At 40.7% G+C, this 26885-nt stretch overlaps 2 protein-coding genes across 2 annotated transcripts in view; one reads left to right on the top strand and one right to left on the bottom strand.

Annotated features, from left to right (window-relative positions):
- LOC102313929 (semaphorin-6B) overlaps window positions 1-16399 on the bottom strand; it is a 35794-nt gene extending 19395 nt beyond the window's left edge. Inside the window, exon 1 of the mRNA XM_005920541.3 lies at window positions 15787-16399. The gene's annotated coding sequence lies outside the window, so the exon portion shown is untranslated. The remainder of the gene's footprint in view (window positions 1-15786) is intronic.
- Window positions 16400-18189: 1790 nt separating this feature from the next.
- LOC102288514 (alpha/beta hydrolase domain-containing protein 17A) lies at window positions 18190-26512 on the top strand. Its single transcript, XM_005920544.2, has 6 exons — window positions 18190-18370; window positions 19083-19168; window positions 19914-20398; window positions 20571-20765; window positions 21833-22012; window positions 22839-26512. Exons 3-6 carry the CDS (start codon window positions 19917-19919, stop codon window positions 23062-23064), a joined length of 1083 nt encoding a protein of 360 aa, XP_005920606.1. The 5' UTR covers window positions 18190-18370; window positions 19083-19168; window positions 19914-19916; the 3' UTR covers window positions 23065-26512.
- The last annotated feature ends 373 nt before the right edge of the window (window positions 26513-26885 follow it).

Genomic DNA, 26885 nt, shown 5'->3' with positions numbered 1-26885 from the left:
CTCACAAAACGTTCACACAGAGACAAAACACTCTTGGGTGGCAATGCTTTTCTGACTAATTGTGTTTCTCTATGTACATATAAAGGCAATAAAATGGGTAATTAGCCACAAAACAGAAAAGACTAGATGGCCTTTAGAAGTAGAATAAAGAGAGCAGAAGGTAGCGACCGGGGTAAGCTGGACATTGTCTTTCTGGTTGAAAAGACGCCCTAAATCAAAGTGGAGGAAACAGATTTTGGCCTTTAAAAAGTTAAGAGGCCACATAAGGATCACACTGGTGCTAGATGCATGAAATACAGATGCAAAAATTAGTGACCAGCTTACTGCTTTAGCATGTTAGCTTTCAAACATTTGTTGATTTGCTGAGAAGAAAGTGCAGATCTTCTGCAGGAATTTGGTCACCAGCCAAAGTAAAGATCATATATAAACTCTGACCTGTTTATGTCTCTATAACATCTCGGGCTGTTCATCATCTGTGAATTAACCAGTTGGTTCATTAAATCTTCAGAACAGACCAGGACTTAAGGTACTAAAGGGAAAGAGGAATATTAAGAATTAAATTGCTTATCGTGCTATGGTTTTACTGGTCTGGCCCACTTAAGACCCACTTCAGAGTAATGTGGATGTCTCTAATCAGATTTCAGGACAATTCATTTATTATTATTGAGAGATTTCACATGCAACCATACCAGTAAATGCTAACCTCCCGGCACCCGAGGTAGCATCAGGAGATCACTAAAATTGTTAGCATTCATCCCTTTGGGTCCAGAAATGACTGCTTAAAGTTTAATTTCCATTAAATACTTGGATATTTTAATTTGAATGGCAACAATGGACCAACAGACACACTGGAATTTATACAGCCTGAAGGGTGGGTTACAACAAAGAGTTCAAACTCTTGCAGAGACAGTGGAACAATACTGCTGCACATAAAATGTTAGGGATAAAATGTGGTAGCCAAACCATCCAGCACGTTTGAATTCAAAAGCTTTATTAGTACGCCTTTACTCAAAATGTCTATGGCTCACACTGTTAAAAAAAACATCTTAAAAAAACGGTAATATTCCGGCAGCTTGGGCACCAACATACTACCTTAAAATAACAAAAAATAACTTCCTCATAAAAATACTGTTATTTCCAGTAATGACAATACAGTTTGTTGCGCTAATTTTACATGGGATTCTGCCTTTTCCAAGTGCTTTTAAACGTTAAATTAGGAACATTTTAACGTGATCAAACAATGAAATTAACGATAAACAAGGTGAATGTGGCAATATGAATCGTAATACGTAAATATGCAGTTAACAGTTGGTTAACAATCGATTGCATGCCCTGGGACAGACTGACAAAGGTGAGGCTGCCATATCGCACCATCAGCCCCTCTGGCCATCACTAGTAGCTGAAGAGTTTTGACCACGGACACAATACCGAGAGTGTCCGAGCCGGGGCTCGAACCGGCAACCCTCTAATCACAAGGCAAACGGCCAACTCTTGAGCCAAGATCGCCCTAAATAGCAATGATAATAATACTTATGTGATGTAACCAGAGATGGGCATCCGATTACGTTTTTCAAGTAATGAGTAAAGTAAGGGATTACTATTGCAAAAACGGTCATTAGATTACCGTTACTTTCCTGTAGGAACGCTGCGTTACTGCGTTACTAAAACCGTGATTTTTTTTGCGAGAATGTCTCATGACAGTGACGTTCGTGACGACAGCTGTCTGCAGATCAACAGTGCATCATATATCGAATGCGGGAGAGAGTATGAGCGTGCAGCGTTTAAAGCGTGGAAGTACTGACCTTACTTTGAGTTTGATTCCATAAAAAGTGACAAAAACATTAGCGTCCGTTCTTACAGCGAAAAAAAACCCCCTAAACTTCCAAGCAAGCACCGAGTGCGCTATGACATAATGGGAAACTCACAGAGAAACTCGCAGATTCTTCCACTGACCGCAGCGGCACATCTGCACCAGGGCAAACCTCCGCCTACCCCACTCCTGCTTTACAGGTGAAAATAGAGCAACAGGACCGCTAGTCTTTGACTTTATTTATTTTCTGCTGTGTTTTACTTGCATCTATTTGAAAGTAACTAGTTACTGATTACTTTTTTCAAGTAACTTGACCAACACTAGATGTAACACAAGCTTATAGAATAGAATAGAATAGAATTCAACTTTATTGTCATTGCACATGCACAGGTACAGGGCAATGAAATGCAGTTTGCATCCATCCAGAATTGCTTTAGTGATATAGATATATTACAATATATATTAGCAATAATATAGATATGTAAATATATTACAGAAATGGGTCTATTATGGTATGTTATAATGTACACGGTATGAAGTATGTTGTGAATATTCTATAACTATAGGTATGTACAGGCTGTAGTGAGTACAAGCTACTGTATGTACAGGATATGAACAGGAAATAAAAATATGAAAAACTATACAGAATATGAAATAAATAAATTTACAGAATCTGAGATATACAGCTATACAGAAATGGGAACTGTGCAAGTTGTAAACAGTTGTAGGGTTAAAAATTATCGTATGTACAGAATGATTATTACAGAGCTATACAGTAGTGCAGTTAAGATAAGTGAGATATGTGGATAATTCTACAGAGGCTATATAAAGTGCTGGTGGTTGTGGTGGTTATAGGAATCATGTTATATGCTTTTCCATAGCATTACATTTGAATTCAACAGTTTGATCTTTCAAATAACGGAGAGATATTTGTGAAATCATGATGCATTTGTGAATGTATTTTAACAATCTAAATATGCATGTGTACAGACAGATACATTTAATAATCATGAAAATTATGTTTTATTACATTACAGTGATTTAACGTTCATTTACATTTGAAATGTCTATCACAGTCTATTTACGTAACGTTAATGATATTCTCGAAGAACAGAACAAAACTGTAAAATGCACAGTAAAATACTTTTATATTAGGATTTTTTCCTACAGTGCAGCCATACCCGCGACCTTGTGGTTGTTAGTTCACATTCATTGGCCGATGCTTAGCGTCATGTTATTATGTCTCCCAACATCCAATGGCATGTCACATTGTTTTCATGGCCACACCCTCACCCCAGGTGCAGAGACCTATTTCTGTTCAGGAATGTTGTGAATACTTTGAGATTTATATTAATTGCAATTCCTACCTCTACATTTATTTTTTAAAATATATAATTAGCACAACGTGGCCGTGCAATGTTTTATATGGTTTTTTTTGTTTTTATTCCAATTAATTATATTTTCACTTGTTACCTCTGAATTATTGAGTCAGACCTAGATGACATGAAATTTTCAGCAAAATTATGATTCAAATACTCCTTTAATTATTGATTATTCTCATTAATTTTCGAACATTTTATATACTTTTCCATAGTATTACATTTAAATTTAACAGATCATTCTCTCACATAACAGACAAATATTTGTGAGATTATGATACATTTCTGAATGTATTTTTACAATCTAAATATGCACATGTACAAAAAAATATATTTAAAAAACAAGTAAATTGTGTTTTACTATATTTACAGTGATGTTATGTTATTTTACCTTTGACATGTAAAATCAGTCTACTTATGTAAATGTAATGATATTCTAGAAAGACAGTACAAAACTGTAACATATACAGTAAGATACTTTGACATTACTATTTTTTGGAACAGTGCAGCTGTAGCCGCCTGCGAGGTAGCACAAACTGTCTTTGATGTGGAAAATACTTTGAAAGAGGAGAGGCGATATAACGAGGAGAGAAGAAAAAAGACAAACTGGGGAGAGCATAAAGGGCGGAGTACTTGGGCTTTGTCTTGGGTTTCTAACAGAGCTGCTGTAATGCTGGGAAATGTGAAGAATGACACAATGTAAATGAAAAGAGAGGTTGGAAACGGAAGAAGAGATCTGAGCAATATCAATGCTGCTCCCATCAAATCAACCCGAATACCATGTTCCATGTTTCCCCAACCCCGAGCCGCTTATTTCCTTTCTTCCTCCATCTCTCTTCCTCCATTGCACACCACCTCCCTTCTTTTCTCTACCTCTCATCTAGTCTGTACCCACTTAAAAAAAAAACCTCTTACAGTTGTTTTCGGTGATAGAAAACCAGTTTGAGAGGTAAATGTGTTCGTTTCTAAGGAGATGACAACTGCTATTTGAGGCGCACAGATGTAGGGCACATATATTCGTACATACTTAAGTACACAGTAACCTGTGTTGCCAGTACTTCAGACTTTGTGTAAGATTGAGAGACATGCTGTTTGAAGACATCTGTGAGCTGATGTGGGCTAGAGGCTATACTCTGGGGCCACTTCAAATGTAATTCTAACCCAGAGACTGTAGGTTTGACATCTCTAAGCCTGCTGCTCATCAGATGCATTGGATGAGGCCTGAGGGGGAGTGGAGGGTTTGTTTCATCTGAAACTCCTTTGGGATACCCTAGACTAAAACAGATGGAGTCAGGTTTAGGGTCAGCCTCGTTTCATTATGACCACAACACGAGGAGGGTCCACACGTGATGCTTAAGTCTACGATGAAATTCTGTTGTTGTCTGTGGATTTGAAAGATGGATAGATGGAATTAAATGAAGTGTGTGTTCCAGTGAGATTAGCTATCATACGCCTGAACACACTGCCGCTAAACAATTGTGCTCCTTCTGTTTATCTTAAGTTTGGTGACTTACACTGCGTTTCTAAATAGACGTGCATAAATCGTAATATATATCACTGAAAGGACACGCTTTGTTTCACTCTGAGCCTGCTTGAGAATCGTCATGTTTTTTTCGCTGTGAATAAATCCACTTATAGCTTTTTGTATATTTATGAGCTCATTACGAACAGGAAGCAGTAACCACTCTCAAGTGTTAGATGTTGCTAAATATCCAAAAATAAAAACAAATACAAACTCGAACTACTCTAGTGGTGTTTGCTTTATGTGGTTATGATTCCTCTTTACATCAAAAGTTCAACTGGATTTGCGTTCAAGAAATACAAAATGAAACAAATAACTACGCGCGTCAAAATATCTTTTGCATAAAGAATTGACAAACACATTTGAATATTTTTAATAGTATTACAAATCTGAAAGCCCCATCGACAATGATCTTATATTTCTGAACCACAGGAGCTTTTTCCTTTCAAATACACCAGCAGTAGTGATTCCCAGTGGGGTAAAAAAAATACCCCAGGGGCTACTTCTGCAATTGCCAGGGGGTGCCATGACAGATCAGCTCAGTGACATCTAAGAACAGGTTTGTGCAGAAAAGTTAACAGTTCAGCAATAAACAGATACATAAATAAACTGATGATTCAAGCGGACAATTGATGATCAAGAGGTGAAAACAATAGTTACATCTATAATAAAAACTAAGACTACTAAGCAATGCGAGTCATCAAGTAAAATCAAACCAGCCAAACCCCGTATCTCTCTGGTGTACGGCGATGTTGGTTCAGCTGTGGCGCCTTTAAAATATCAGCCTATAAGACCATTTAACAATGTGACTGGGTGAGTTTCTGTTCTTTACAGATATGTTTCCAAACCATGACACAGAGAAAAAGGATACGAAAAGATTCAATCAAAGCATGATCAAATAAAATCATCCTGGTTTTATCACTATGGAAATGAGAGCATTTTAGACACCAGTGCCTTTTTTTGCCTCACAGTTGCTTCTAAGTTCAGCTTTTAATCAATAATTATTTCAAGACATTTATGAGACTGAAGATGCTCCACTGTCTGATCCTTAATGGACATGACCTCTTGTGTATGAATACATTTTCTAAAATCAATGATCATATCTTTTGTCTTAGACATGTTTAATGATGAATGCGGTTGTTGGTGCCAGACGGATAGCCTGGGTATTTCAGAAACTGCTGATCTACTGGGATTTTCCCACACAACCATCTCTAGTGTTTACAGAGAATACGCCAAAACAGAGAAAACATCACGTGAGCAGCAGTTCAAATGGCTTGTTTATGTTAGAGGAGAATGGCCAGACTGCTTTGAACTGATGAGAAGGAAACAGTAAGTCAAACAAATATTCATTTCAGCCAAAGTATGCAGAGGAGCCTCTCTGAACACACATATCAGACCTTGAAGCAGATGGGCTGCAGCAGCAGAAGACCACACTTGGACCCACTCCTGTCAGCTAAGAACAGGAAACTAAGGTAAAACAGCTAAAACAAAATTGGACAGAAGAAGATTTTGGCTGCATCATTCTAATGGTACAACAACGCAAATGCATGGATCCATCCTGCCTTATATTAACGACTCAGGCTTCTGGTAGTTGTGTCCTGGTTTGAAGGATATTCCCTTGACTCCATCTCTTTATAACCATTGTGTATCCATCATCTTATGGCTGCTTCCAGCAGGCTAACATACTCTGTCACAAAGCTCAGATCCTCTCAAACTGGTTTCTTGAACATGACAATAAGTTCATTGCACTCAAATGTCCTCCACAGTCACCAGATCTCAATCCAATAGAGCAGCTTTGCGGTGTGGTGGAATGGTAGAGTCATATCATTTATGTGCAGCTTACAGATCTGCAGCCATTGTGTGTTAATATAATCATGTCAATATGGACTAAAGTCTCCCAGGAATGTTTCCAGCACCTTGTTGAATCACTGCCATGAAGAATTAAAGCAGCTCTGAAGGCAAAAACCAAAATAATTTTAACTTGCACAAAAATCTTGTGCTGCATAAAGGTGTTCTATATAATGATTGTTCTGAAAGCCTGTAAAGGCTAAAAACACACACTCCCAAACATACTAAAACCCTCTGGTAAAAGATTAATTAAGCCTGCTCATTAGAGAGTGTATTGATTACGGTTATTGATCCATAAGATAAGCAATACGATCTGGGCCAAGCCAACTTATTAAACCTTTGCCGCTATCCAGTGCAAAGACAAAGGTACTGTTTTTTTAATGATCTGAGTTATAAAAAAAAGAGGTTTGGGGCAACTCTTTGATTATCAAGGGCTCTGAGTTTTCCCAGCTGAGCCAAAATCCCGAATAAAGAAGTGAAAGATGAAAGACAAAAAGGGAGGAAGAGCGATGCCACTTGCGACTGCCTTCCAGCTCATCAAACTATAAAAACCAGACTGGTGACAGGATGAGTATCAGGAAATCAGGAGAGGAGAGGCGAGCAAGTGGAGCAGAAGAAAGGATGTTATGCTATTTGTGTCAGATCATGTTGGTGTGATAGGATTAAATGGTGTGACACTGACACTCTTATCATGGGACGCATGTAATGACGACGACAGCCGCACGGTGCAATCTAGCCTCATCAGGCAGCTCATTAGCAAATCACCTGCTAACACCCACATAATTAGCAAATCAGCGGGTCATCTAAAGGAGCGCACACACCGGCTTTCACTTCTTATCAGTTTGACCATATGTTTGGTACTCGTCACTTGTGACTGAGCTTCATTTGACAGTGAGTCTTCTTCTCTGAGGTCTCGCCTGCCACAGCTGATCTGACGGGAACCAGAGGGGGTGAGCAGCATGCTGAGGACTTCTATACAACCTCCAGTATGTCAACAAGCTATGTGAAGGACATCTAGTTCGAGGATCAACTATTCAATATTTACCAATGATCCTGTCCCTAAATGCCTCATTGGCCTTGAATACACGCTGCACATGCTCATATTTGCATGACATCTCAGCTATTAAAGCTACCGAGTGAGATCAATACACTCTCATCCTGCTAAATAGGGAGTAAAGAGCACCATCCCTATTCACACTGATGAGCTTTGGCCATGAGCAAAGCCTGAGCAACACCCTCTAGCCCCCCCACCCAGGCACACGAGGCCGCCAACGCACACCCACACATCTACACATACAGGCAGACATCAACTCAATGCTATGACCTGTGCTGCACCCAGCTACACTACAGCCATTAATTAATCCTTTGACACACACACAGACACACACAGACACACAGACACATATATATATAAAGATATTATGGATGAATAAAATCCAAACCTATCTTTTCATGGTGTTGACATTTTACTCATGACTGTTACCAAGCTGTGTTTTACGGTGCGATGCACCGAATCTGTTGTTGTGATTAGGTCTTACAGGCAGAATCTTTTTTTTTTTTTCCTCTCAGTCTCTCGCTCACTGTTTGGCTGCGGCAACCACTCCACTCTGTGCCTTTGTTACCGTAGCAACCAATAGCAAAGCTAGGGAGAGATGTTTTATTGCAGTAGATGTAAACGTGAGGAGGGCGGGTCTGCCCTCTAACTCATACGTTGCCCACATATGTGTGCGCAGTCAAACAAACAACACACACTGATGCGTACACACTTAAACAGGAACACAAGTACACATGCAGTCGTGTACATGGACACAGATGTAAGGAGGTGTGGGTCCCCGCATGGAGGGGGATGGGAGACAAGCAATTTGGTCTCTAAACACATAGTTTAAACTCTGAGTCCACAATTTTGGCCTTAAAGAACTATGTGCAGTGCTTTCAATGCTTTTCCCCAGTGAGCTTCTGAGACCTCCTCTGCTGTATTATTATGACAGACTGACTTTTACTAACATGCGATATACAATATACTTACAAGGATAACTGGACTGTAGAGTTTTCATGCTGGCTATGGCAGTATTAAAGACTCAGCTGAGAGAGAATCCTTTAGACCTTGTTCTCATTTGTAACACACTTGCTCCTTGAGGACAGTATGCAGGTTAAAGCCCGGAATAAAGCAAGATGGCCTAAGGGTAGAAACACAGACACGGGCTAAAATGGGAGAAGTGGGTCACCTTCAGACTTCAGTTTTCCGCGCTACAATCAGTATCGTTTCATTAATAGGATTCAATCAGATATGAGCTGAAAATGAAAAGGGTGCACTGGAAGGGTAAAAAATAGTGAAAAAAATCCAGAATCTTTCTTTGGTATGTGCTGCTACTGTACAGTAGACTCAATTCAGGCAAAATGTGATGAGCTGTGTTTGTAGCTGACCAGGGTGTTTGTCATGATGAATTTGAATTTTGTCCATTAATAGAGTGATACCAGTTAAATAGTTAGATCAAACTGTGATGTGGCAGCCTTCATGTAGACATGCACAAATCTGTTTCGACACTAAAAACAGAATCAACATGAGCTTTATATTTCAAAAGAGAAGCTGAGAATTCTTGGAGTCATCGCTCCAAGATCCAAAGACTCTGAAGGTGGGTTACAGCTCCTGTCTTTATCGTACACGTTGAGGATGCCATCTCTGTTAATGGGCAGTTCAACATTTTGTTTCCTCTTTTCTGCTCTGGAAATTAAATGTAAAGAGCAGAAGGTTAGCTCTTTGCAGAGACTGGAAAAAGCAAAAACAAGGTGTTTTATCACTGTTTTACATGTGTTATGTACAAGACTCTTTCTATGGCTGGGAGCTTCATGGAGAAGTCTTTAAAAACTTCCTGTAAAAGTGTGAATGAATGTTTTTACACTTCTGTTATAAGGTGTAATATGGGATTTTTCTTTCAATTTTTTGACAGAGCTAAGTTTCACCTGCTTTCGGGTTTGGTATTTAGCTAAATGAACTTGTCTTTTAATCTCAGAAGGAAAGTAAATGAGCATGGATCCCTAAAATGTTAATTTGACATGGCTCATTGGGTAAATTCCCACACATTGCTCTATAGATAACTCGGATTTTATGAATGACGTGTGTCTTTGTTGTAAATCTGGGACTGGGTCTGTGACGCAAGTTCAGAATGGTTAATGTGAAAATCTCTCAAAACAGGTGGCTAGACTACATGGTGTCAAAGGAAGCAGGTTGGGAAGAAGCTAAATTAAAACACAGATATTTGATGTGTTTACATGCGCTCATATTCAATGACAGGACAGAGCAAATGTCTATGACGGACACAGTCACGCGCTCCTCAGAAGTGGAAGTGTCGCGGTCTTTATCTTTATTGAGGTGGAGGCGATATTCCCTCAAGTGGCTGCTTGTCTCCTTAGAACGGGTCTAATCAGAGTTAAAGGAATCTGTCTCCTGCTGTTAAATATCCTAAAATACTATTCAATCTATAGGGTCATTTATATGCTAATGCAAAGGTTACCTCTGCGTATAGCTCTGACGCAGCTGTGTGCTGTTAGTTTATGGGTGAAAGCGGAAAAAGGTAAAAACTGCAAAAGAGATAATGAGGCTCAAGGAGATGAAAAGAGACGGTGCTAGCAAAAAAAGAAAAAAGAGACAGAAGGGAGATGAGGAAAAGGGTGGAGAAGACACAGAGAGGAAGTGATGTTCCCCTGGGTGAGTGCCATAGGTAATTAAAATAGGATGGACAGAGCTGGAGTCTAGCCAGAGAGGGTTTCATCTCCCCTCAGACATCTTCTCCAACAGGCCCTTTGCCTAAAGCTAAATTGCTGGTAGTGACAGACACACAGCATGCAGGGAGCTATCAGTGTCTGGGTGACAGGCAGGTTTGTGCAGAAAAGTAGAGAGGATGCATCTAAACATGCAAATAACAACAATTTGTGGGCTAAAAAACAGGCAAATGTATGTACTTTTTATTGCTACTGTGGGATAGAAATGCATATGAAAACATCTGAAACAGCACACGCACACACGCAGACAGACACACACATAGACTTGCACGCACAGAAAACATTTACCGTGCTGTACAAAGCTGCAGCAAGGGCAAACGTTGCTAACCAGAGTTTGACTGCAGTAAGCACATATACATTCACTGCACAGCTCCGAGCTGGAGGCAGGCACATGAGTATGCAGTGCACACACTCAGACACACACTATGAGCACAGAGTCAAGCGCACGCACACCCCTGTGCGTACGACGCCAGTGAAGATGCAGTCTAATTACACAACAGCGACAGGGGTTTTTCGCCTATGAATTTGACCTGGTTTTATACAGTCATTATCCTGTTTAGTCACACAGTCTTAATGGTGTCCATGACATCTGTCTCCAGGCAGAATCTTTTTTTTTTACTCCCTTCTTATCAATTTCTGAAGCAAAGCCTCGTTATTTTTTAACATTCATTACAAGGAAAGAAATCATCTTACTGCTTGGTAACTGGTTCTCTTTTGACAAAAATAAACGGTGGATTTTGCAGCCAAAAATAATCGTTGCATTTGTTGTATTTTTTCTTTCTTTTTTTAACCTTGTGTTTTTCACTGACCAGCACTCGTCATCCACCTGCCTATTCATTTTTCTACCTCAACAAAGACTATGCTAAATAGGCTGTGCTAATGTCCCTGCGCGGCATCCATTACCATACATCTCACACTCTGTTAGTGGCTTCTCTTATGCCGGTGTAGAAGGGGCTGAAAGGTAGCTCATTTTCATGACATGCTGTTCTTTGTGTGCTGTGATCACCGGCAGCAGTAAATATAGCTCTTTTGGCAGAGGCCTGCTAAGAGGATCATAGCCCACAATAGGTGGTCTTCTCACTGCAGATATCAAAAATGCCAAAGAATCTGCTTGTACACATGTACATGATGCATGCTTGCACAGACACACACTCCCACAGCAGCAGCAGCAGCAGCGTATAAACACCCATACACTGACACCTCCCCTGAGAAGGTTCTCTCCTCCTCGCAGGTATAATTGTGTTTCTGCTATGCTTTGCTCCTCTCCGTTCAGTTGTGACTGGGTCCCCAGAAGAAAAGCCATAATTAAAAGAGAAAAGTTGTGTTTGCCGCGAAGATGGGATGGGTGCAGGCGAGGACAGAGAGGGGAGAGAAAGATTAGCCACAACAAAGCTTCACCAGGCCACAAAACAGTCTCAAGTAGCTGGAAAGACAAAGGACTCGAATGCTTTTATTTCCCAATAAAAAATAAAAAAAATCCTCCAAATCCCTCCGGCTAAGCTGCCATAACTAAAGCCTGCTTTTTGGCATAGGTGCTCACTGAATGTGTTGGACAACAAAAGCAGCAAAATATGAGAAGATAGACCAAGCTCCCAAGAAATATATATATATATATATATATAAAGCCCCATTCATTTTGTGCAGAGAAGTAAAAAGTCAAGTGCCTTAGTGGTGGCATTTGAGAAAAGGTTACTGGTTATTTGCTTATCTTGTTTGTGTGCGCGCGTAGATGTGTGCGAGTGCTTCAGTGAAAGCATGGAGTGGATGGTCATTTTCTCCCTTTTGCAATTTTGTGATGTAAATGAGATCACAGAATGAAGGAGATTAGGCGGTCTCTATCTGTCTGAGTTGAAACAGCTGTGATAACGCTCCAAACCCAATTTCTAGCCACTTAAACGGGAATACGAGTTACGTGCAAAGGAGAGGGTTGATTTGCGAGACATACTTCCTTTTTTCAAGCTCATGTGCGACACACGCACGTGTAGTACGCGCACATGAAATATGTGCGTACACCTTCCCACGCCTCACCTCTGGGTGAGGGAGTAATGGGAGGTGTTGATGAGGTAAGGCAGTGGATAGAACAATACAATAAGAACACACGTATTTGAGTAATCTAACATGCTCATGTATCAAGTTATCCAAAACTACTCAGATTATGTTTGATGTCATTTACTATTTCAAAAGCTTGCAGGTAGCTTGTATTTGGCAGCTGATTACATTTCATAATAGTATGATCCATCCCTGCATGCGAGGCCTTTATAGCGTGTGAAGAATGTGCACAGGCATACATAAAAAGAGCAGCACCCTCAGGGAGGAATCACTGAAAGAAGAGTCATAAAACTGAAGATGTATGGCCACTCTGAAGGGATTTTAACATGGAAATAACTGCACGGTATTATTACACGGCGCATGTGGCTGATGCAACAACTAAATCCACATGCTTCAGCCACCTTGGCCACCTGAACATCATTTATCTTGCAGTGTGCACTTTATGGTGTTGTGGACAATTTACGGCAGTTTTCCACAGGTAACGCTCCTCTGTTTGCAGGGGTACTTGCTATCTTGCTTCTTTCCGTCTAAAGCATCTGGAAGGGCTTGCTGGGGGGGGGGGCAGTAAAACTCCTGAAAGCCTCTCACATCAACACAGAGAAGCTTTGCGTAAAGGAGTATATTTTAAACACCTATCTCAGCATAGGGAACAAAGTTCTGCCAAGGAAAGAAAGCACGCCTGCATGACTCCTGACCCTCTGGCCCCCTTTAATCCTGCAGAATGACTCCCTGAGGTCCATGCACCGAGGGCCCAGCGGGAATAGGTCACCCAGCAGATGCCTGCCTGCTTAAACTCTTCTGATTTCATTGCCCCGAGGTCTGAGAACTCCATCGCCCCTTTGAAGTGTCGATTTTGTTCTGAAGAATCCCACCAAACCCCGCCACCCGATAAATATGGCTCCCTGTATGAAACTGGAGCCTCGTAATATGCTGGCTCCTTTTGAGGAAAATAAGCATTTCTTCAAATCTCTTGATACTAGACGCAGCTTTGTTTTGTTTTACAATCAGATTAGTGGATAATCCTGTCTCCGCTTTGACACAGAAATTACTGTTAGGGCAGGTGGGAGTTCATTCATCAAGTCTGGAAAGTAAAGTTCATCCAAACACTGTAAGAGCGTATGTTACCATTACTTGAGTGGGTGGTAGGCATGTCCAGGCTGTGTGAGAACAAGGCAATCTACAGTGAGCAACTTACGGGTTAAATGTAATGAGAAAATTAGAAAAGGACAAAAAACAAACAAAAAACCCCCAGAAAGCATTAACTTATTTCACAAAAATCTGCTCACCCAACCGAGTTTATTGAGTATAAAAGATCTTCGGGGCTGGCAAATAAAGAAACAAGTAAATCTGATAAGAAAGCGACTGGTTTTGCAGCAGCTTGCAGCCTCCCAGTGTTAAACCAGGGGTGTCTGACTGTTCCTTTCTGTGTACCAGAGGTAAAGAGGAGCAATTTGTCGCCAATTGCTTGACGTATTCTCTTGGCAATAGGAACAGAGAAGCTGTTAGGTAACATCTCTTTCCTTCCAACATCTTCTGTCTGTTTCATCTCACTCTGCTTAACACACAGGATCTGAGACTGTCATTCTACACATTTTTAGAAATGTGGTACTTAACAACCCCATCACAGTAATCTGCCTTTGATTTACTCTCTTTGTGTTGGGCTGTATTACTCTGGAATCCAATCTCTTTCTCTGTTTTTTCCCTCCAAGACTGAATTTCTCCGTTTGTGGCTTAGCATATGTGATTGAATAGAGTCCTATGTGATCAATAGAGTTCATTAAATGTCCCTATGGGAAGCTATCTCAACCTGACGCTTTCTACATTGTGTTTACCTGCAGCTCGCTTTGCTTTATCAATTCAAGTAGTTCCACTTTTGCTTATGGCATAATAGATTTTATAATTAAATTCCTCATTCCTGGCCATCCTCTGCTATTTTCCTAAATGCACACTGAAGTATCCATTTGGTTCCCTTCAGTATGGGCTGTGGGCTTTGGGGTGGGGATGTTAGAAAGGTTTGGTGTAGCTGTATGTTTTTGATGGGTAGGTGTTAGATGGATTTCCAAAGGAAGGCTGAAGGAAAGAGTGGCTGCACCTGTTGTTCCCTGCGGTTGCTGTGTGGTGGGGTTAGCACCTGCTCGCACGGCTGCTGTGTGGATGTCTGTGTGGGCAGCAGGGATAACAGGGAAACCATTCACACCCGCTCCAAGTGCTGTCTGCAGCCCCTCTCCCTCAACACTTGTGCTTTCTGCTCCATCATTTCTTTTTCTGTGTTTTTTACCCCCCCTGTAGTTTATGCCAGGACTGCTTCATCCTTTGCATTGTTAGCCTGTCTGTCTTTTTCTGTCTGTCACCAACCATCTCTTTTTGCCTTTCAGCTCGCACAGAAAAACAAACACAAATTACAGCAGCTGGAAGCTGTAATAGTCCTTCTGTGGAACTTGATAGCTTTTAGTATGAAGGGTGAAGTTGTAAACAGTGAACTACATGTAACTGTTAAATCACTTCAGTAGAAGCTGGGACAGCAGTGACTGAGCACTTAACTTTGGCTATAGAGGTTTTGAGTGCGCAGGCTGGTTATGGACTATTCGGGTGTCAGTTCTTGTAACTGTAAAAGGCACATTTAGGAGAAAAGACATAAAGTGACTTCAGTTTGTGTCACTCTGTGACTGAACCTATGCGATGAAAATATTGAGGCACATGTGTCTATGTGTAAATTCACAACAATTTTCCATTTCTTCAATTTCATTTCATTTATCAACTGTTTTCTTTGCACATTCACCCTGTAACCACACAAGTGAGTAATGACATAATCAATCGACTTTATGGCTTCTAAATGATCACATCTAACCTTTTCTCTTGTTAAAGAAATAAAAAAAAAACACTTGCAAACACTAAAGAAAACCATCATAAATGTACACAGAGGGGCAGTAAAATACGTCACCGGGGAGCAATGGGCACAAATCACGACCTATGATCCAATCCAAATGAAAATGTTAATTAAGCCGTATCCGTCGTTTTAATGTTACATGGTAATGTGCATTGTGAGTCTTTATTTATTTAAATATTTAGTTATTTTGCTGAGACATCACTCAAGCCTATAAAGAATAAGCATTTCAAAACCATATGCAACACGTGAAAGCAAAATGATGAAGATTTGCACGTCATACGCAAATAACACCAAACTTGCACAGCAGACACAAAGAGCAGCTCGTGCCCACAAAGGTCCAGACGGTACCACATCTAAGCCGGAGAACTGTAATAATGCAGCATGGCGTTTAGTGGCAGTAATAAAATTGCACACTTATACACTACCTGTTCACCCCAACCACCCTCCGTTTCCCTCAAAGCATCGGTTCATCTATCCATCTCCAAACCCCACCATCATTTGGCATACTCACCGTGCCAGATGGCCAGGTATTGGAGGGTGAGGCAGGTGCCAATCGCCAACTCGCCCTCGCCGGTCGATCTTCTTCTTTTCTATGATGAAACCGGGGTTGGGTAGCACAGCTCGGGGGTATTCAAAGCCTCTCTAAAATTGCGCTCCTCAGCCGCACCTCACCTGTCCCTTCCCTCTGTTGTGCGTCGCCGTAGCATCACTGCGCGTCCAAAACGCCCAGTCAACTAAACGTTTGGGGTTTTTTCTCCTCCCTGAAGGAAAAGAGTCCGTAGTGTAATTGCGTAAAATCTACTGAGGTTTCTGTGATCTCGAATGCGTTTTGCGTCCCGTTAGGTTTGTTCCGATCCTTGCAAATTCCCCAAATCCTGCAATTGCGGGGCAGTATGAAGTCTTCTTTCAGGAGGTACCGTGCAGTTTTCTGCACTTGGTCGAGCTGCGGCTTTGAAATCAGTTGTCAGCAAAATCGAATCCCCTTTTTAAATTTACAGTGGCGAGGTGAAACGTCCAACGCAGAGCAGGCACAGTGACAACAGGGGCCCATAATTCACACCCCCATGAAACACAGTCCTGCAGTGGATCAATGATGAATGGAGGACCTCTCTCTCTCTCTCTCTCTCTCTCTCTCTCTCTCTCTCTCTCACACACACACACACACACACACACACGCGCGCGCGCGCACAAACACATACAGGTCTATACGTACTGCATGTTGTGAGTTACAGAACATAAACATAAAGCTGCAGAGTGAACTAGCACATTAACAATATTTTGCCAAATAATAAAAATACCCGAATAAAGCTTATGACTAAATACATAACTGGCAGACGCCTTCACCTTAATGAATACAAAGAGGGTTTAAAGACAAAGACATGCAACTCTACTTCTTATTTAGGAAAATGGTGAAATAATAAGTAGACAAATGTAGGGCCGGATCTATACCAAAATATCACCAAATAACACCTGTTTTAAATGTAAACGAAATCAGCAAAAAGACATGAAAATATATGGATATATATCTGTTATTTATTGCATAAAAGCAAACTCAAACAAACAAACACACAAACAAGCAAAAAGTGTTAATCAGATAAAATAAAAATAATTAATAAAAATATCCTTGCTCTCAAATTCATTATAAGGTTAGTTTAGCATACTGTATTTATATTTTTTCTTTTTCTTTTTCCTGCCATGTTCTTTTACTAACCTTATTTGAGGTATTGTATTATTACATTTATCTCACTTTTATAGTTCTCTGTCTCATATTACCTACAGACATATGCATTTCATCACATGTAGGTATCAGGACATTGGTTGTCCACCCTGTTTCCCACCACATAGTTATACAAATAGTTTTACATATGCATATACACAGATATGTCTGGATCAATGCAAACTAAGTCAGTAAGGAATTTTGAAGGGCTGCTATGCCACATTGGTCTCTGTTTTTGAGTCCTTCATCACATAATTGGGCATAATGCGAAGAGTGGGTTGAGAGGGTTATTAGTGTGAGTGGTGAGTGCTAAGAATGCAGTGGATCTGAGAGCTTGGGATGGGGGTGCAAATAATTGTGGAGGCAGTAAACAAAGACAAGATTTTGCATTCAGAAAGCTAGGACTTCCTAAAAACTAAGAATAAATAAAATAAATGATATCTAGTTGGTCTCATTTTGTTTTGTTTTTACTCCATGTTATTGAAATAATAGAGCGTGCACACACACACGCACATAAATCCATTCTGCTGCATAATAAGCACCTTCAAGCTCGACACAGCTGCATTTTGCAGTACTTCTGGGCTTATAATTAAGATTTTAAATGCAGCATATTTACTACTGATTGAGTATTTTCTGCACTGTGGCATTGGCTCATCCTCACTGCTGTTCCAACAAATAGCACATTTTCAAATACATTTTGTCTCCAGTGAATATGAAAAAACAAACAAACCCTTGCTTCTGTGACCTGCTGTTCGAGCTATTTTAATTTAATCTCCCAGATTCACGGATGTGATTAAATATACTCTGTTATTATTATTATTACTATTATTATTATTATTACTATTATTATTATTATTACTATTATTATTATTATTACTATTATTATTAGTAGTAGTATTAGCATTAGTACTAGTATTATTATTTTGTTAAAATTTTGAAGAACTTTGTAAACCCCTCCACCTATTTTGTCCTTTGTAATTACACTGGTGTTACCCATATAACTGACACTATATAGAAAAGATTGACAGTGTGCAATAATAAACAATGATAAATAAAATGATAACTGAATGACACTGTTTAAATTTACTTGCGGACAATATCTATTAAAAATTTTTTTTCAAGATAATAAATTATTGCTGTCACATTATAATAAAGCTTTAAAAGGGATTACGTTCTTACGTCACTTCCGGTTGTCGTAAGACAGTAGTAGAAAAAAAATCTGTTTGCCATGAATATCAGCTAGCTAGCCACCGACAGCTGTTAGTACACTTGAGTAAAATCATCCATGTCAAGGCAAAAGAGGGAATATCGAAGTCTTGTGCTGCTTCTGTGTACAAATAGGGGCACACCTTCCTGCCTCCAAGCCTACTGTGAATCGGTAAGCAGCTCGCATTTAGGATACCTTGCTAGCGAGCTAGCCGCCGCTAGCTGCTTGCCTCGCTAACGCTAAGTGATGATCTATTCGACTCGGAGCTGATATTAACGTGTGCACCGGCTAGTGTGCAGCAGCAGCTTGGCCCTTATCTAGCTCATCGGTCGCATGCATTGCTATGCCAGCAGTCTGCTGCAGTTATACAGCCAACATCGATGGCTAACACTAGAGGTTATTATCGTTAACCATGTAGCTACCGTTAGCATATCGCTCTGTGTGACTGTCTGCTGAGGGGGTGTTGAATTTAAGCACTCTTGTCCACCCGTTTCAAGGGTATCTAAATAACCTTAATCTCCCCCTGAGAGGTTAGGAGCTACAGTCCACACCTGAAGTTAAATATTTCATATTTACTTAAGGTTATGGGTCGTGTGCAATGATGTCAACAACAGCAGACAAATAATGGGTTGTCACATACTTTCCACAAAGCTGATCTCATCCTCATACGATTCCAGGATGCTATTGACTTTTATAATTGTATATGACCTAAATGTAATCCAAAGCAGCGGCGACTGTTTTAGACTGAGACTCATAAAGCGGCCACGCCTTTGTAACTGTATATTGCCATGTATAATTTTGTCGTGTTGCGCGACGCAAAACCATTTTAAACATTTCTTTCTTTCTTCATCTTCTTCTTTTTCTTCCTAAAAAAAAAAAAAAGATCCAGCTGGCTCAGTGACAAGACCAGAGGACGTTGGCACCATTGTGTGCCAGTAGATTTCAAGATACTGGGATTTTTGAATCCAGGTACGTCCATAACAGGACATAGCAGGGTTTCCCCAAGGCAGCTGGTTAGCAGAGGTGGTTAAACTATTTGTGTGTAGCCATCCATCCAAAACCGAATTTTTTATTCACTTTGAAAAACACTCTTCACCAATCAGTCTGTTTAAATTAACTTATAGTTCTTTTGGCATCACATCTCATCTTCAGTGTAGTTAGCAGATGGCAGTTTAAATCTTTGCCTCACTGATTAAATATTTTTCCTTTGCTGAATGATGTGATACCACTACTCTTCTCATAAGCTAAATCATCTTTCCATCCATCTTTTACTTATCCAAATTAAGGTTGGTGGGGTGTGGGTGGCTGGAGCTAGTCCAGATAAGAGGCAGGGTACACCCTGGACAGGTTACCAATTTTTGCAGGGTTATTGCATAGAGACAGAACAACCATTCGCTAATCACTAATTAATCTGACCTCATTCATGACTTTGGCATGTGGGAGGAAGCTGGAGTACCTGGAGAACCCACAAAGACATAGAAATAACATGTGATGGAAAGACAACAGTTCTATCAACTGCACCATTGTAGCGTTGTAAGCTTAATCAGCCAAACAATAATAAATATGTAAAAAAGTTTTTTTTTAAACAAAGAAAGAAACTGTGGGAAACCCTGTTGTGAACTAGTGGTTAAAGGCTTTGCTTGTAGCATGTTGTTTTTGTTCTGTTTTTCCTGACTCCTAATTATTCTGTCTACTATATCTGTATTTCCACCAGAAGATGAACGGTCTGTCCATACGAGAGCTATGCTGCCTCTTCTGCTGCCCCCCCTGCCCAAGCCGCATTGCAGCCAAACTGGCTTTCCTCCCCCCAGAGCCCACCTATGCTCTTCTCCCTGACCCAGATCCAGTTTCTGGGGCTGGAGCGGCATCTGGGTCCACGTCTGCGACTGGTCTCCCTTCTCTCGGAGCCCCTGGACTTCGCTCTCGACTCAGCACTGCTAGCGGAGGTGACAGAGGAGGCGGCGGCGGCGGTGGTGTTGGAGGTGGTGGCGGTGGTGGAGGAGGAGGTGGTGGTAGCAGCAGTGGCAGTGGTGGTGGCAGCAGTGTTGGGAGTGAGGGCAGGTGGAAGCTGCATCTCACAGAGAGAGCAGAGTTCCAGTATTCACAGAGAGAGCTGGACGTGACGGATGTATTCCTGACCAGATCTAGCCGAGGAAACAGGGTTGGATGCATGTACATTCGCTGTGCCCCAAATGCCAGGTGAGAGGCACAGCAGCACCTGGAAACCATGAGACATTTTTTGGATAAGTGGATCACAACCTTGTGTGTCTGTATTTAGAATGCAGTTGTTTGTGGGATTTCACACCAACCCTGGGCCGCACAACTCGCTGCCTAACTTCCTTTTTTCCAATTTTTCTGCTTTGTCCCTCAGGTTCACTGTTCTGTTTTCCCACGGTAATGCAGTAGACCTGGGCCAGATGAGCAGTTTCTACATCGGATTAGGGACCCGCATCAACTGCAACATCTTCTCTTATGATTACTCAGGCTACGGCGTTAGCACTGGCAAGCCTTCTGAGAAGAACTTATATGCTGACATTGATGCTGCCTGGCACGCCCTGCGCTCAAGGTAAGAAGGCCCAAATTCAGTCCTTGGTGGGTCCAAACGTAATGGGCAGCAAGCATGAAATGCCATTTAAGTTTTTAAGGGCCACTTACATCACTGACTGGTAACTTTTTGAAAAAAACAAAACCCAAATAAACAAAAAAACATTTGGTTGGCTCATGAAAGCTTTTTCCCTGCTGACCACAGTGGCTTCTCTCTGTCGTTCAGCCAGTGTAGTCACAGCTAAACAGTGGCTCGCAGTCAAACAGTAGGATGACATACTGTGCTCTACGTGAAGTGGTGCATCTAATATTCTTCTTTCTTACTTGTCTCTCTTGTTTATCTGCTGCCATCATAGTTAATGAGCCTAATGTTGGTAGAAAATTAACATTTCCAGATGGCACCGCAGAGGACGCTGAACAAATAAAACAAGATTCTGGTTTATTTCAACATTTTATTTTTGTGCTTTTCATTGTGGCTTATGCCACGTATGTTTGTGCTTTTCAACAAGTTTTCCCCCAAACTTTTTTACATGCATGAATCCCTTTTGTTTTTATTTATTTTTTTCTTGTTCACGCGAATCATTTTCTTTTCTTTCCCCATCCTGCCAGCTGGCCTAATCACCCTGCCAACTGTGCAAACTGTGAGTGTAACTAGCAATTACAGCAAACAGTAAACAGATTAACTACTGTAACTCAAGCTTATGTGTGCAAGCATAAAAAAAATGCTTTAACTTTGCACAGCGTGTTCTCTCTTTAATATTCAGGGGTGGAAGAAAACCGTTCAGAGCACGAGTCTGAAAATTAGCGTTTATCTGGACATGAGAAGTTTCACACTTGTACACTGTGCTCAACATATTTCTGTGTTCAGTGTTTGCACTTGCATAGCATTTGTTAACCTGAGGTAATGTGGTTCCTCTTCACCCACTCTCACACCTGATGGCGACTGTGCAGCAATCAGGACAAACTTGCAGTCAGTGTTTTGTCTTGTGGAGGAGCTGGGAATATAAAACCACCAACTCTCTGATTAGGGGACAGGCTGTGTCACTTGTTGCCAAAATTTATTGTGAAACGTGAATTTTTGTGTCTCAGGTACGGCATCAGCCCTGAGAATATCATCCTGTACGGACAGAGCATCGGCACGGTGCCTACAGTCGATTTGGCATCGCGGTTTGAGTGTGCTGCTGTGGTCCTCCACTCTCCTCTCACCTCCGGCATGAGGGTTGCCTTCCCCGACACTAAGAAAACATATTGCTTTGATGCTTTTCCAAAGTAAGTTCACTTCCCAAGACTGCAAACCTGAAGACTGTCGATTTGATTACTTGGAAGTCATTTAGAATTAAGTGAATTATTACAGTTTAATTAAGTGAAAAGGAAACATGACTAGCGTCTCAGTTCTTTTCTGAAGCAGAATTAGTCCATCTGTATGTTCTAACTTCTTAACAGTGTTGATTGTTGCAATAGAGCGATAGTTTGAGACATCATATTTTAAATTCAGTTCATTTAAAAGGTACAGAGCGTGTGTTAATGAACATATCGATATAAATATGCCTGGATTAGCCACAAAGCTACTTTTATATATAGTCCCTTGCAGGATATTAATACTTTATTTCTAAATGGTGATGTATAGCAGTGTGATGTGGTCTGTTGAAGATATTTTCATAGACTTGATAGGACTGCTTGGAAAAAGCAGATGCACAGGGGGTTTTATTTATTATTTTGTTAATGTTCATTTTAAATCCTCGTACTTGCTCATTGCTCTGTAAATGTTTTTTTTTAATGAAAGATTGGAAAATTGTACTGTTTTACACCCAAATCGAATGATACAGAGCTTAACCGTGTTTTTCGATTGTTGCTGAAATTATTAGCATTTAGATGGATTGCAGTGAAACCTTCAGAATGACCACATGCTGTTCTTTGTTACAGAAGAAATTAAAAATCTTATAGAACCACCGGTTTCAAACGCAGATCCTCAAAAAAAAAAAGAGATTAGATGTAAAATCAATCTGCATGCCATAAGACGTGCTGAGACAAATGCATTACAATGGGACAGAGAAATTGATTCCGTTCTCTGCATTTTCTGTAAATATTCTTCCAGCATCGAGAAGGTGTCAAAGATCCCATCTCCAGTGCTTATCATTCACGGTACAGAGGACGAGGTGATCGACTTTTCCCACGGCCTGGCTCTGTTCGAGCGCTGTCCCAAGGCCGTGGAGCCGCTCTGGGTGGAGGGAGCGGGCCACAACGACATTGAGCTTTACAGTCAGTACCTGGAGAGGCTACGACGCTTTATTAACCAGGACCTGGCTGCACAGCATGCCTGAGAAACACACAGCCTCTCTGTGTTTGTATGAATGAGACTGTGTGTGTGTATTTGTGAATACGTGTGTGCGTGGGGGGGTGGGTGGATATAGGCATGTTTGCATAGAAATATGGGTGAAGGGGGGGGGGGCTCTAAAGGGGTTGTGTGATTTTTGGTCACATCTGTGTGTCTTGAAGCAGCACACCTTCAGGTTAAACACAAACACAAACTATGTTCTGTTTCCTGTTTTAAAGGTTAGAACATTTTTAATAAGGATAGATGACACTACAGTAGATAAAGAAACAACCTCACAGGTGCAGTTTTTAATGAGGGAAGAGTTTGATTTGCAGCTTTAAAATGTCTTCACCTGGTTCACGGTGTGCGTTGTCGCAAAAAAAGGCATACAGATGTAATGGTGAAGTGTCTGGTGGTGAATGTGTGTGCTAACACTGTGAGTGTTGCTTGTATAGTCATACCCCCATGGACCTGTGACACCTGAATAATGTGTTCACACGTTTGTGTGTGGGTGAGCGCTGATAGAAATGAAGGACATCCTGATGACTTGGACATCTGAGAGTGGAGGAGGCTTATGGAGATTTATCAGATATTGGTGTTTTTTTTGTTTGTTTTGTTTTCTGTGTCTGTATGTATGAAGAATACCTCCACAGCTTGACCAGTTCTCTCTCCTGTGGACAAACACTGGTCAAGCACGTGCACCCTTCCTCCTCCCCTCCTTGTTTACTGTTAATGAACATCCATCTGACTGCCAGGGCATATACCAAGTTGTCCAGCAAACACTACCCTCCTCCTTTTTTGTGTGGTTTTGGGGGTCCATCTCCTGTCCTTTGGTGTCAGTTATGGTGGAAATGCAAGGGACAAGCCTGGAGTACTGTCACAGTGTTATGGCTCTTAGGTGTCTCATACATTTCTTTTTTTATTTTGTCTCCAAAAAGATCAAAGAATGGCGAGCCTCCCTGTTATTTCCCGGCTGTTAAATTTGACTGTCTGCAGAATTGCAGCTACATGCCACAGGGAACTATTTTAAGTTCTTTTTTTTCATGTATAGTTTGACATTTTTCATACCAGGAATTAATAAGTGGTTGAAATGGAAATAAGCCTGTCAGAAGGCACATTAACAGTACTGCTATAGAAAAGCAGGTCTACTCAGTATTTCTCACATTGCATTTCTTAACAGAAATCTGTTGCCCATCAGGTACTAATGAATGACGTTAAGAGGTTGGAGTGCATGGGTTTGGCAAGATTTAAGGAAAGGTTTGGCAATTTGGGACACGCATACAATTGCCCCAGAAGGTGACTGCACCCAGAAAAGAAGTTGTCCAGCCTGTAACACCCCATAAAACAACTGCATGTCACATACAAAGGGTTATATAGTAAGGTTTATAGTGGCTGCTGAGTGGATTTTGTCACCTTTGCTTAGAGCCAGGCTGGCTTCCCCTCCACTTTTCCAGTCTTACTTGTAAGCTGGTAATTGCTGGTTGTCGCTTCACATATATATACACAGGTGTGTCATTCATCTCATGTGACTTCCAGCAACAACAACGACAAAAAAAGAAGCAAATATGCACATTTAGCAGATGTCAGATTGTACATTTTAAGCCTGGAGTGCAGCTGTTGAGAAGGTTGTGAATAATTGTAGTTTCTTCTGGTGAATTGTGGAGATTGATGCTCTGGTTGGATTCAGAGGCTCTAAAGGAATAAGGAGACAAAATAGCTGCTCATTTCCCCCTAAACTATAAGATGTTATGTCATTTTATTCTGAATTACCGTGCTTCATTAGAAGTGTACTGAGAATTTGTAGTCTTACAGCACAAGTTGATTTCGATGTCTTGTTACCGTAGCACTCATCACCAGGGTTAGTCAGCCTCCGCACATTTTTTAAAAAAAATTTTGTAGCGTGTTTTTGTTGTTGTTTTATTTCTCGTCATGATTGTAATGTGTTTGTTTTAGAATGGGCCATGGGTTGTTTCAGAACCACGCATGTTAATGGTAAAGGCTAACAGTGCGATTCGGATCAGGTTGCCGTGAAGGGAGATCATGTCTACTAGCTCTGGTTTAACCTCCGTGGCCCTAAATGTACAGGAGCTCTTTTATGGGTGGCAGCACGCTTCATGTGTGACACAAGCCATATTTGAGCCTCTCACTGTTGGTGTGGTGCAGGTTCCACCACACACACAGACACACACACACATACACACACCTTTGCACATCATCACACACATACACACACCCGCACACACACACATACTGTCTCATACAGTATATTTACACATTTATATATATCAGATCAAGCATGACGAAAGCAGGTCTTAAGTTCAGCACTATTGTACAAAGTATCCAAAGTGTAATAAGGGTATAAAATGTAAGTTTCTGTGTCTTCTTCATTACTATAGAGTGTGTTCTAAAGGCCAGCATCAAAGATACAAGAGTCCTGTTTGGACTAACAGGCCCTGAAAAAAAAGCATGAGAAGGTGCCTACTGCACAGCAGACCCGCCGGTGTCAGTGATAGCAGCTGCGTTTTGTCAAAGGGAACATTTACTGAACTAGCACTGATCTGATTACTTCATTTTGGGAGTACCAGTGGGGCTTGGTAAGCAGCGGAGCAGAATTACTGAACACCACTCAACTTCCTGTTAATTGTTTTTAAACTGGGGAATATTCCCGGTTTCATCTTGTGGCTTTTTTTTTTTGCTTTTTTTTTAAATTTTCTGTCTGATATTTGAATAACGGAAAACTGCTACCTTCTCGAACCAGGGATCTGAACTGTCGGATGAATTTGAGAGTTATTTATTTCCTCTCTCTCTCTAGAAGTAAACAGTGTCTTTGAGTTTTTCGTTGACAGGTCGAGTTATCAGGGAATCCTCTGTATCCACATCTCACTCATGGGGTCAAAGAAACTGTGTGGAAACCTACCGTTTTATTGATGCACCACTATAGTTGATGTACATTGTATCCTCTGGCCTTGAATGTTTATTGATGTGGTGGGGGTTCGCGGGTGGGGTGGGGCGGGGGTAACAGTGGGGAAAAAACCGAAACTGTATGCATGTCTGTTGTGTTTTGCGGAGCAAATGAGGGGGTGGTTCATTATCTATCGTGTAGTCTGCGGGAGGGTAAAGCTGAACTCACGGCATTGAAACATTGAAGCGCTTTTTAAAAATGAAAAAAAAAAAAAGGGACATTTGAATTTTTTTTATCGCTGATACTAACTGATGTGTTGTTGAGTTTTGTGCTAGAGTGGGGCAGTGGCAGGCAGGCGGGTGGGTGGGGCTAGATAATATTAGTGGACTGTTTATATGGTTACTGTACTTACCTATTCTATTCTTTGTATTATGATTTGTAATTTTATGTTGCTTTTTTTGAACTGAGAATATGATGTAATGAAATTAATTCATGGGACTGAATCTTGACCTTTTTATGGACAACAAAATAAAATCACTTATTTACAAAAAGATACAATTGGTAGGGTTGATTTTAGACAGTCATTGCATTTTTCCAAAGTCAATAAGTTAATAGGTTGGAGTACAAGACCTGAGAGGCAGCGTTTGAAAAATTACAGTACATATTGACATAAAGATTTGAAAGACATGTAGAGCTTTAAATAAAAATAGAATGTAATATAATTTAAATTGCATTTACACTTTATCTAAAACTTATGTACCTAAATATAGTTTGACACATATAAGGTACTGTGCAAGAGTCTCGAGCTGTCCCTCAGTTCTTTATATTTTGCTTCCAAGCAGCCAGACTCTCATTTAACCTTTTCTTGAGAAATAATTCTCCAGGCTTTCTCAAAGTCTTTGGACGTTTTCAGTCTGGCCCTTGTC

The sequence above is a fragment of the Haplochromis burtoni genome, unplaced genomic scaffold, assembly GCF_018398535.1.
Source record: "Haplochromis burtoni strain Fernald_Lab_line unplaced genomic scaffold, NCSU_Asbu1 Contig_41, whole genome shotgun sequence".
In the NCBI taxonomy this organism is placed as follows: Eukaryota; Metazoa; Chordata; class Actinopteri; order Cichliformes; family Cichlidae; genus Haplochromis; species Haplochromis burtoni.
This window is presented reverse-complemented; position numbering and strand designations above follow the sequence as displayed.

Excerpts from the sequence above, each read along its gene's own strand:
- LOC102288514 (XM_005920544.2), top strand. The coding sequence starts at position 19,917 with ATGAACGGTCTGTCCATACGAGAGCTATGCTGCCTCTTCTGCTGCCCC. Across the intron at positions 20,399-20,570 it reads CGCTGTGCCCCAAATGCCAG|GTTCACTGTTCTGTTTTCCC; the intron begins GTGAGAGGCACA and ends TTTGTCCCTCAG. Across the intron at positions 22,013-22,838 it reads TGCTTTGATGCTTTTCCAAA|CATCGAGAAGGTGTCAAAGA; the intron begins GTAAGTTCACTT and ends ATATTCTTCCAG.